Source organism: Manihot esculenta, chromosome 2, assembly GCF_001659605.2.
Source record: "Manihot esculenta cultivar AM560-2 chromosome 2, M.esculenta_v8, whole genome shotgun sequence".
Classification (NCBI taxonomy): domain Eukaryota; kingdom Viridiplantae; phylum Streptophyta; class Magnoliopsida; order Malpighiales; family Euphorbiaceae; genus Manihot; species Manihot esculenta.
Window position 1 is genome coordinate 1,772,517 of NC_035162.2, and position 11,663 is coordinate 1,784,179.

Sequence of the window (11,663 nt, forward strand, 5' to 3'; positions counted from 1 at the left end):
ATACAATGGAATAATTAATTTCTTTTTTATTTTGAAAAAAAAAATCCAAATATGTTGGAGCAATATCAACATTAAATCTAAGTTATGGAAAATATGAAAAAATAAAATAAAATTATATATATATATATTAAAAATTATTTGACGCAATTTTTTTTCAATGATCCATTTGTTGCTTGATATTTTCGTATTTTTTTTTTTCTTAAATTTAATTTCTTCTTTCTCATTCACTATAGAAAATGATCTACGTCAATTGACTATCGAATAAAAAAAAATATATTATTATTTCTATTAAAAACTCTAGAGATATTTCGATCGTCACTTATGATTTTTATATGGCGGCAATTATTGAACAGTTATTATATTGAAGAATTTGGTTTCAAGTTACAAACCGGACATTTTATTTTTTATGAAAATAAAAACTCTTAGTTCTCATATAAAATTTTTTCATAATTTTTTACATTTTGATAGTTGCTTCTCAGTTAATAGACAAAGATTGGTGTGAGATCTTTCGTTAATGCATAAGAGTCATATGTTGATTCGATTATTTTGAAAGATAATATTTAATGGAGGTTTACCAGTTATTATGGAATTTCGGAATCACAATGAAAACTTTAGTTTTGAAATTTTATTTGAATTTTATCTCGTAGAAACTCTATTTTGTGGTTTTGTTCGAGAGATTTTAATGATTTATGCTCAATAGATAGAAAGAATGAGGAGTATGTTTGTCAAATTATCTTATGCAAAGGTTTAGACACACTTGAGAAGCATTTTTACCAAATTATCTTATACAAAAATTTAATTTTGAATGATCGTAAATTTTTATTAGACTTTAAAACTGACATTTCTATTGGTTGGATTTATCGTAATACTATTTGCTATAAAATTTATCAAATATTATTCTCTCTATTTAAGATAATACTTTTATTTATTTGATAAAATTTTATTAATACAATACATAATTTTATTTAAAAAAATATATTAAAAATTATTTTATTTACTATTAAATATTTTAATATGCTATTCGGATAGTGGTTGGATGACTATTATAAAATTAACTATTCATAATATATTTGCTAAACTCTAAATACTAATAGTTTTTTTAAAAATTATTGCTAAATAAAATTAATTATATTTTAATAGAATTTAGACAAGAGATGCGACGTACGATTTAATTAAGAACACACTTAGAATTATTATTATTATTATTATGACGAGCAGTGGAAGTCATTGGCTAGAAACCAAATTGTCAATCTTTCAAATTCATAATCAATTAATATTCACATCCATAAACCCTAAACATCACAAGTCTTTTCTCCTTCTACTTTTTCCCTATTTATATGTGAGTTATCAATGGTGGCGTTATTCAAATACTACTGTTTGATAAAATATTTTTCATTTTAATTTTTTTAATTAAAAAAATTAAACGAACACAATTTTTTCCTTAACAAACTTATTTACCAAAATAGCAAATGAGTTTATATAATTTAATTACTGTTGAACTCCAAATTAAAAAAGTAAATTAAACACATAATTTATATTTCAGAGTTAGAATTTTATAATAATTATAATAAATTAAAATTAAATACATAAATTTAATTTTTAAAATACAAGGTTCTAAATATCAATAACCATAAAATTTAAGCATCAATATTAATTTATTATCCAAATAAATTTGAGGCTTAGGTAGTCTTGTGAGTATAAAGGAAAAGAGAAAGGACATAAAAAGAAACAAAGCTGAAAGCTGAAACATCATGTCTGCAAATTTTGTTTTTTCAGAAAATAATAAACAAGAAAAAAAAATCTAGGATACTGTCCCCTCCACATTACTTCACTGTTTTGACGACCATGCAAATATGTAAAAAAATAATAATAATAATAATAAATAATATGGATAAAAATTATAATTTTTATTTATTTTATATATTAAAAAATATAATTTTAAAAATTGATAATAATTTTAAAATTATAAAAAAATAAAAATTATGAAATGAAAAAAATATTTATTTATTTATTTAAAAAGAGAGTTGATGATCAATAATTGGCAGTGGGCAGAAGGGTCCAAATAAAGCAATTAATGGGTGCAACCAAAACTTGTTTGTAATAGTCTAATCACAATTTTTATATCTACTGAAAAAAAACGTGCCAAGTCATTATTGGACCGATAAGGTCCAAAATGTTGAAATTAAAGAATTAACCATGAAGGAAATTTAGAGAACTCCCTATTTTAACGTCGTTAAAATTAATTTGTATTCATAAATAAATCGGTAAATATATCTTAATAAATTTAAAAAATATGAGATATTTTTTTAATTTTTATTTTTTATTAAAAGAAATTATCATTAAAATTGATATAAATTATTTTAAAATTTGATGATGAACGAATTTGAGAAACTTATAAATATAACCATTTTGTAAAAACAATTGTAGCTTTAACCAAGTCCTGTAAACAAAAAGTGAATGACACCAAAGTCTGCAGCTTCAGATTTTCACGTTCATATATATGATGATATGATTGTACCCACTTCCAAGTTGAGCACGCAATATAAAGAAAGTGATAAGTTTTTTTTTTTTTTTTCTTTCTTTTTTTAAGCATAAAAATTTTAAAGATATATGATAAATATTATCTACCTTATTATTTACACGAGTATGCAAGTAGAATTTATAATTACAATGAGAAAAAATAAGATAAAAAAATAAAAATTGATTCTACTAAATTACCATCCATGTGATTTTTGAACTTACCCAAATAAAATATAAAATTATATATTCCTATTTCATTTCAGATGTAGGCATTTGACCATATACAGTAGAGTAGCTAGCTATAAAATTTGAAAGAATCCGTTCAATTCAAATTAAAATAGATTAAAAATTTAAATTAATAAAAATTAATTAATTCTACTTTTAACTTTTCACTTAAAATTAACTTTTCAATTCTAGCTATTTAATTACGTAAAATTATAATAAACCTATTTATTTTAGCATTTGGGTGTCTGAACCACCGGCGGTGCCCGTTGTTGGCGGCGGCGGCGGCGTTGGCCTTGGCCAAGGAGCAGAGTCACCCAAAACAGATTCCAAAAGGGGGCATTTTGGGAATAGTAAAAGTTATAGCCACAACCAACTACAGACCACAGACATGCAATATTGTAATAGAACCCAACTGTCAGTCAACTCAGGACTATTACCTTTTCTAAGTTCACACCAGTTTTTGCTTCATCCACTCCACTGCTGTAATTTCCATGATTATTATATTTACAATATAATTATTTTATAACAATTCATTTTTTCAAACAATTAATTTATAATTTCTCTAGTCACGCATCACTAATAAAATTTTCTATATCTTTCATATCCTCACATATTTAAAAAAATATTTCATTATATATTAATTGGTATTAAAATTATGTAATTAGATAAATATAAAATATAGATGGAAAAAAAATCAGCAATTTTAAAAAAAAAAAAGAAAAGGACGAAGGGGAAGGGTGCGGAGAGAATTTAAGACAAGACACATGCGTATGAAATCAAAGAAACGTGTAATAATTATTCTTGGTTTTTTCTTCCTTATTATTCTCACCAAATACTCCAACCGTAAGAGCATATGGAGGAGATGATGACTTCACCATGGCTGCAGCTTAAATGCTCATGTTAGCCCCTGTTTTGTCTATGTCTTCTTCTTTCTCTCTACTAACACGCTCTACATTCCCGTTCTTTTTCCTTCTTTCATGTATGTTTTTTTTTTCTCTTTTTTGGACCAAAAACAACTTTCTAGAAGAGAATCTTTCTTCTATTCTTTTTTTGAAGCTCAAAAATCCATGAAGAAATGAAGCAGAGCACTTGCATGTGTCGTGCGTGAATGACATGGTGAAGTAGACACTGCTATTTCCTTTCTGGGTTTTGAACTGGTTTATTGGATTTTTGGTTTGAAAACAATAACACCCACTTCATCAAATAAGGAGAGTTGATTTCTGTGAAACTGTTGTACGTCCTCGCTTCTCAATTTTCTGCAGTGGCCAAAACCCAGATCTTTCATGGCCTCTTGAACGGGTTCCTTTTGTCTTCAGAACTCAGAACATATAATTGGCCTTATCTTCCTTTCTTGCGTTTATTTTGAGAAGGCTCTGTAAAGCTTTTCAGATGAAAGTTTTTATTTTTTAATTTCTTAGCAAGTCTTTAAAGCTTTTCAGTGATAAATCAAGTCACCATTTATGAGATCGAAAATGAAAACAAAAGCTGCTTCTGCTATTATTGGTAGTTTTCCTTCTCTTTTCTTTCTTCTTTCTCCTTCAAAATGATTGTTTTGACGAGAGACCAGTTACTACGAGTTCAGTGGCGGGCGATTCCTGTGAACTGATTCCTTGTGCTTTTTTCTATTTTCTTTGAGCCTTCATTACTATCTAAAAGCAACTATCTTGAGTTCTAGTTAGTATAATTCTATTGGTTTCTAGCTGGACTATGTGTTTCTTGAGCTTTAGTTTCCTTAACCAAACCCCCATAGGTTTGGTTCTTTGTAGTACTAGAAACAATATTCTGAGCTGAGCAGTCCGAATATTCCATTTCTAGAGTTGGCTTCTTGTTTTGAAAAAATGGATCTGATCTGAATAGGTCGGGAGTGTTGTCGTTTTTGAACTTAAGATATGGCTCAAGAGAATTTGCCAGAGAAGAACCTCAAACAACAGCTTGCTCTTGCTGTGAGAAGCATCCAATGGAGCTATGCAATCTTCTGGACCATTTCTGCTAGACAACCAGGGTATTGACCCCTCCATATCTGCTCTGTTTTTATTGTCTTTATTGGTGTGAACAGTTTCTCTTAATTCTTAGAATTTTTTTATATACTTCAAAAAGGGTGTTTATTAAGAATTTTTTCACAGAAATTTTGTTTATTGACAACCTTAAAAAGGATGATTACAGAGTGTTTACTCGTCTACAACTTCAATTAATTTTCTGGTCTCATTAAAATCTTAGATTTCACATTCAGCTTAGCTTCCTTGTGTCCAGCTACATGCTCCTAGTTATAGTAAAAGACATGCTCTTTATCTTATTGGCGGCCAGGATGTTGGAGTGGGGAGATGGGTACTACAATGGAGATATTAAGACAAGGAAAACTATTCAATCCATAGAACTTAATGCAGACCAATTGGGTTTACAGAGAAGTGAACAGCTGAGAGAACTCTATGAGTCTCTTTCAGCTGGTGAAGCCAGCCCACAAGCAAGAAGACCTTCTGTAGCGTTATCCCCAGAAGATCTCACCGACACCGAGTGGTATTACTTGGTCTGCATGTCTTTTGTATTCAACACTGGCCAAGGGTAACTAAATGTTTCTTTATGGACTTATCTCAAATATTTGTCTTTTTTTTTTTTTTTAATGGTCAGTCATGGTTAATTCTTCCTCTGAATTGGTCTTAGCTTGCCAGGAAGAACCTTAGCAACTGGCCAACCGATTTGGTTGTGCAACGCTCATTATGCAGATAGCAAAATATTTAGTCGCTCTCTGCTTGCTAAGGTAGGTTTCTCGTTTCTTGCTTTAGATCCAAATTCGTTTCGGACATGCTCAGCGTGAGAAGATAAACTAAATATTACTTCATCTGATTTCATGTTGGTCTATATTGAACTCGTGTAATAATCCATCACCCTCAGAGCGCATCTATTCAGGTATCAATTCTAACTATTTTCTGACAGAATAGCACAATATTGCCCTTTTAAGATTGCACATCTAGCGACCTTGAAATTTATGAATTTCAAATCTTATTTAAACTATACTAATAACAGCAATTCCTGTTCAAACTTTCAGACTGTAGTATGTTTTCCATTCTTGAGGGGTGTGGTCGAGCTAGGCGTGACGGAGCTGGTATGAGTTATTCAGATTTCTGCATATGTATAATAAACTATTGTCTTGTGATGGGCTCATCTGAAAGCCAATTTTTAATTGTAATTTGTTTTCTGAAGGTTTTGGATGACCCGAGTCTCATTCAGCATGTTAGAACTTCATTCTTGGAGATTCCATATCCTATAGTTGCTGCAAAGACCAGTACAAGAAGTGACAAAGAACTTGCTGATGCTGCTTTTGATCAGGAGATTGTTGAAGCCAAATTAATTCCAGCGGTAGGATCTGATGAATTAGATGTAGTTTCACCCAATCACAGTTCAAATAATCAGCCAGAAGAGGATTCATTTATGGTTGAAAGGATAAATGGAGGAGCTTCCCAAGTGCTAAGTTGGCAGTTGATGGATGATGACCGTGTCAGGTATTCTCTGAATTCTAGTGACTGTATATCTCAAACCATTGAAGATCCTGTAAAGGTTGTTCCTGTTGCTAACAACGAAAAGCAAGACAACCACTGTCTGAAAGATGTTCAAGACTGCAACCACACTAAACTGACTGCACTGGATGTTCGAAGCGATGATTTTCATTATCAAAGTGTTCTCTCTTCTCTCTTAAAGACCTCCCATCCATTAATTCTAGGTTCACATTGTCAAAATGGTAAAAAGGTATCCAGCTTCGTCGGTTGGAAAAAAGTGGGATTGGTGCCTTATCAGAAACAGAAAGGTGCGACACAGAAATTATTAAAGAAAATCCTGTTTGACGTTCCTCGGATGCATGTCAATGGCTTGCCTGAGTCCCCAGAAGACAGCAGCAATAGAGTTGGAGTTTGGAGACCAGAGGCAGATGATGTTGGTGCAAATCATGCATTAGTAGAGAGAAAACGAAGAGAAAAGCTAAACGAAAGATTTATGATTCTCAAATCAATTGTTCCTTCAATTAACAAGGCAAGTGAAAGTTAAAACTCTGTTCTTCAGAATAATCACATAAACAGGAAGGCCGTCGCTTAAATTTTGCATTTTCTTGTGCAGGTTGATAAAGTATCTATATTAGATGAGACAATAGAATACCTGCAAGAGCTGGAAAGAAGAGTTGAAGAGTTGGAATCATGCAAGGAGTTAACAGAGTTAGAGGCAAGAACTAGAAGAAAACCCCAAGATGCTATTGAGAGAACATCCGATAACTGCGGCAGCTACAAAAGTGGTAATAAGAAAAAGCCTCCGGCAAACAAGAGAAAAGCTTGCAATATTGATGAAACAGAGCAAGAGATGGATTATGACATATCAAAAGATACTTCAACTGATAATATAACCGTCAGTATGAATGAAAAGGATGTATCAATTGAGATGAAATGTCCTTGGAGGGAGGGGTTATTGCTGGAGATCATAGATGCAGCAAGCCATCTGCATTTAGATTCTCACTCAGTTCAATCATCCACCATTGATGGGATTCTTTATCTGACAATCAAATCTAAGGTATGAACTCAGCAGCTCAAATCCATCTTACACTTTGGTATAAACACTTAACGAATATGGAAAGGATCTCCATCATATTGAATGATCATAATTAATTATGAACACTTGTACGTTTATTGCAACAGAAGAGGTTAACAGCCGGGTCAGCTAGGGCGATCAAGCAAGTACTTGAAAGAGTTGCTTCTAAATGTTGAAGCTTGGCCTCATTTGTCATTGGAATTTCACTGCTTCAGTTTGTAAAATGATGCATCTTTGGAGGATTTATGCATCATGGTTATAAATGCTAAGGATTTTCCTCCAAGAAGAGTAGCCTAATAAGCTGAAATAAACTTGTCTTTGAGTGTTGTTATGTTCTTCAGTGATCTTAAATCTACTGCGTGCACTTCTGCACTTGCTAGGATTTCACTTCTTATGACAGTGTAGCACAAGTACTTGGAGATGCAAAGTAGATAAGGTTAGAATCTAATTTCAGCCACTCAATTGAGATTCAAATCCAGGGACTATGTGGCCAGTGTAAATATGCTTCAATCTCTAATAACAGATTGTGCATTTCTTTCAAAATGCTAGCAACAAGTTAAAAACAAAAGCACATGGAAAGTTTGATTTCTATTTTTAAAGGTTGAGGCTTTGATTTTTTGCTAGTATTGATAACAATTATTAATAAAAAGCATGTTCACCTAGAAACGATATACAGGCCAAAGAATTGATTCTAATTGGCCAAGGCAAAGAAAAATGTTGTCGTTTTTAGCAAAGCAGGACCCATTTGAGTTTTCATAAAAGGGGTAGGAAAATGACAGTTTTTCAAAGCAAATTATGGAAAATTTAATAAATGCTGGCTGACAATGAATAGGGACAAAACAATCTCAAAACACACCATCATGGAATCTTGAATGATGATGGCTTCTGTATTGGGAAGATGGACTTTTCACTTTTGAGTTAGGTTGATTAGAGACTTTACATTGTTTTGGGCAAGCACGCAAGCTTTAGGTTAAATTGCTTGTACAACGAAAATAAGACATCTTAAACATCCCAGTAAAAGGTATCATAGTTGTCTTTCTTGCATAAAAGTCCAATCTTTCACTTGATGAAAATAAAACCACATCGTTTAATAATCATTGTTAATTATGTATTCATGAGTCATTATTTTTTAACACATGATAGTCTGATTATTTAATGGATTTTGTCACTTGAAAAGGCTAAGGCTAACATTCTAGAATTAATAGAATTAAATCTGATAGTGTGAGGAGATATCAACATATCAAGGTCCACTTAGTCTTTATTTGGTAATTAGTAGGAATTAACTGTTTTAATTTTTTATAATTCATTCTTTCGATCAATATATCTTAGATTTGATCGAATTAAACCACTTAACTATATTTTTAAAATTATTGGCGAACATAGCTTCAATCTCAAATTGAAAGGTTTAATTTTTTTTTTTTTGAAAAAAAAATTATTTTAAATGATAATTATAAACGTTATACATGTTTAGGTAGGAAGCTGAATCTTTTTATCATGATTATAATTTGTAAAGCAGTAAGACGGGGCAATCCCAGAAAAACAAAAAGTTGACAAATTCACCGCTAGGTTAGAATAATATCATCATTATATTAATATACTAACTTAAAATATCCCTATACAATAAAACCATTATCAGTAATTAAGAAAAGACAAAAAACAGGAAAATTCATACAATTACTAACGAATATGTGAGCCCCACCAAATAAAATGTTGAATTTCAACACTACTTTTCTCATAATTCATCTCCTGACAAGAATCCTGAAACCAACCATATTTTCTGTTTTTTCTTTTTTCATCAACAAACTACTTCACAGCAAGATGATCCAAGCCCAACCTCTTCAGATCCAACTTTGTTTACAAGCAGGAAATTCAGAACACTGCCATAACTAAGGCAGACAAGACTCAACGGCTCTATTTCAATGACAAAAAAGACTCAGAGTTTTGCTACCCTTTGCAATCTTTGCATTACAATTTCTTATCTAATATCACCCAAGTTTCAGCCCTGCAAAATCATTTACGGTAAAACCAATTTTATCAAACTTACCCTCCTCATTATTCTCTCTAAATTTCAGATAATCCAAGCAGACAAATGGCTTATATAATCTTAAGTTTTCTTCTCCTATAATGTCATCTGGTGCTGAGATTACCTTCTGATCCTCAAAACACCAAAAGAAAGCAAGAGATAGGCGATTTACAACTCGCCTTAAAATAACCCGGTGCTCAGATGATCGTAACCGCCCATTGCTCCATGCCTGCATCAAGTCTCCAACATTAACTACAAGAGCATTCTCACGTGGGCATATATCTATCCATTCCCCTTGCTTAGATCTCATTTGAAGTCCCCCAATCTCATGCTGATAAAGTATTGTTATGCAACTCATATCAGTGTGCATTCCAAGCCCTTCAACCTCCTTTTCTTCTACATTCTTTGGTGGTGAATAGTTTACAATCCTCAAATACCCATGACAGTTGCTGAATTCTGAATCATAGAACTTCCTATCATAACCATCACCCAAACTCATTAATATAACCTTTATGATCCTCTTTGACAACTCCATCATCTTGTTTCCATACTCTTGTACTATCTCACTATGTCATGGTAGAGAAGTAACACAATTAATATGTGAAGTGCATATAAACAAAAACTGCAGTAGTAATAATAATTGTTACAGTAAATAAAACCCACAAGTTATTAAAAGAAATTTCACCTGAATTCACACTTCTGTTGACTAAATAGCTCATCAGCAGAACTCCTAGCAGAAGCAAAAAAACCTGGTCCAGACACCCGCAGGCTTTCGAAATAAGGAGAGGCTATGAAATGAGGAGTATAGGTTTTCAAGCATGATGATGGGCCAAGCTTGAGTTTGGAATCCAGAGGAATGCTAAAGATTTGCTTTGAGCACGAACAAACTTCATCAAACAAGATTTTTGAGATACCATGGTTGGTGACATAAAAGAAGCCCCACTCTTGACAGGCTTTATAAAGGGCAGATAGGGAGGAGACCTCCACAGATTGAGATAAATCTAACACAGGAAGCTTAAAAGACGGCTTATGTTCTGACATAGTTAAAAAGAAAAAAATGAAATGGTTGCTTCCGTTGAATCAAAGTGCAAGGCTAAGGGGTAGGCTACATTCAGATAGGGGCTAGACTGGAACAAGTTTTATACAACAATATGATAACACAAAGTTTTCAAAGAAACATTTGATTAATTCTACCACATTCAAAAACGATAAAGGTACTTAATGGCCACTAATTATTTTGCCACCACTAAGTATTACAATAATTTTGATTTAAGGATGAAGATCCAAGCACCACATTAATAAGTATCATTGGTCAACAATAAAGAGGTAGGCACAGTGTTGTGGATATCCAAATCACAACTCTTAGAAGGCAAATCATACCACATCATCAAAAATGGTGGAGACCACAGACCATTATTACCACTTGATCATCTTTGCTGAAAAGGCACTACTATCACTGCAGCAATATAACCACAACAATGTTGAGTGCATTATTATACCGTCACACAAGAACCAAAACCGCGAGAAGGTAAAAATGTGAGCAGAACCAATATGTAACAATTCAATATGACTTTAAGACTTTAACATATCAATGTCGTATCTGATGAAATTCAGATGTTTGAGTCACATAAAGACTATTAAACAAAAAGCATATCAGTGCCACGGCTGATCACATAAAGACTATTGGGGTTTGGTGATCTGAAAACGCAAAAAGTGGGACTTGGCCATCTAGATTGAAAGAAGCTCTGTTTGATGGCAAGGACAGATGGTAAATTTTCTAGCAGCAGAACATAATACCAACAAGTGTTTGTTTGCGTTAATTATGTGCTGGCTGAAAACATAGAGATTATCTCTGAAAGTCGGTTAAAAAATACCAAGAATACAGTGGTATTTGGAGATGCAACTATACAAGATAAACACGAAACCAAGTTGCAGGTTCTGCGGACAGCAATCAGAAGTTGAGTTAAAAAAACAAAATTGTCAAGTGGGATTTGAAATATCGACGTTTAGCAGCTGATTTACTTGCTTAAGACTTAACACAAGGGATAGAAATTAGATGAGGCACAGCAGCACATAGTTAAATTTAACATAACAAACTGAATCCAAAATGCTTATGATGATCTACTCCAGTATCTGTAAGAAACTTCCTACCAAGCTTAACGAAAGTAAGATGCACATTATTAAGATTATGAATACAAAAATATAAGTTTATGTACGAATTCAGAAGAGAGACAATTCTAGAAGCTTATGGCTATGAAAACTTAAACAAAAAGGTTTTCTTAATCAACCGTTATAACCCTACACTCCAGAACTGGTTATTTCTTTTCCA

At 32.2% G+C, this 11,663-nt stretch overlaps 2 protein-coding genes across 3 annotated transcripts; one reads left to right on the plus strand and one right to left on the minus strand.

Annotated features, from left to right (window-relative positions):
- Positions 1-3,538: 3,538 nt before the first annotated feature.
- Positions 3,539-7,693, plus strand: LOC110608970 (transcription factor GLABRA 3). Of its 2 annotated transcripts, none has more exons than XM_021748259.2 (8): positions 3,539-4,747; positions 4,996-5,304; positions 5,404-5,500; positions 5,635-5,649; positions 5,789-5,845; positions 5,944-6,765; positions 6,850-7,293; positions 7,419-7,693. In XM_021748259.2, the coding sequence occupies exons 1-8, from the start codon at positions 4,635-4,637 to the stop codon at positions 7,485-7,487; spliced, it is 1,926 nt and encodes a 641-aa protein (XP_021603951.2). In that variant the 5' UTR covers positions 3,539-4,634; the 3' UTR covers positions 7,488-7,693. The 2 variants fall into 2 exon arrangements, with proteins under 2 accessions (XP_021603951.2, XP_021603950.2); XM_021748258.2 differs by having other exon boundaries at positions 3,542-4,747; positions 5,050-5,304.
- Positions 7,694-8,882: 1,189 nt separating this feature from the next.
- On the minus strand, positions 8,883-11,602 carry LOC110609550 (gibberellin 20-oxidase-like protein). Its single transcript, XM_021749189.2, has 2 exons — positions 10,020-11,602; positions 8,883-9,900 (listed from the first exon to the last, which is right to left on the minus strand). The coding sequence occupies exons 1-2, from the start codon at positions 10,373-10,375 to the stop codon at positions 9,297-9,299; spliced, it is 960 nt and encodes a 319-aa protein (XP_021604881.1). The 5' UTR covers positions 10,376-11,602; the 3' UTR covers positions 8,883-9,296.
- Positions 11,603-11,663: the final 61 nt, after the last annotated feature.

Bases quoted from the DNA above. Each gene is read 5' to 3' on its own strand.
- LOC110609550 (XM_021749189.2), bottom strand. From the start codon at position 10,375: ATGTCAGAACATAAGCCGTCTTTTAAGCTTCCTGTGTTAGATTTATCT. The intron at 9,901-10,019 runs GTGAAATTTCTT...ACCATGACATAG, and splicing joins CAACAGAAGTGTGAATTCAG to TGAGATAGTACAAGAGTATG.
- LOC110608970 (XM_021748259.2), top strand. From the start codon at position 4,635: ATGGCTCAAGAGAATTTGCCAGAGAAGAACCTCAAACAACAGCTTGCT. The intron at 5,846-5,943 runs GTATGAGTTATT...TGTTTTCTGAAG, and splicing joins AGCTAGGCGTGACGGAGCTG to GTTTTGGATGACCCGAGTCT. The intron at 7,294-7,418 runs GTATGAACTCAG...TTATTGCAACAG, and splicing joins ATCTGACAATCAAATCTAAG to AAGAGGTTAACAGCCGGGTC.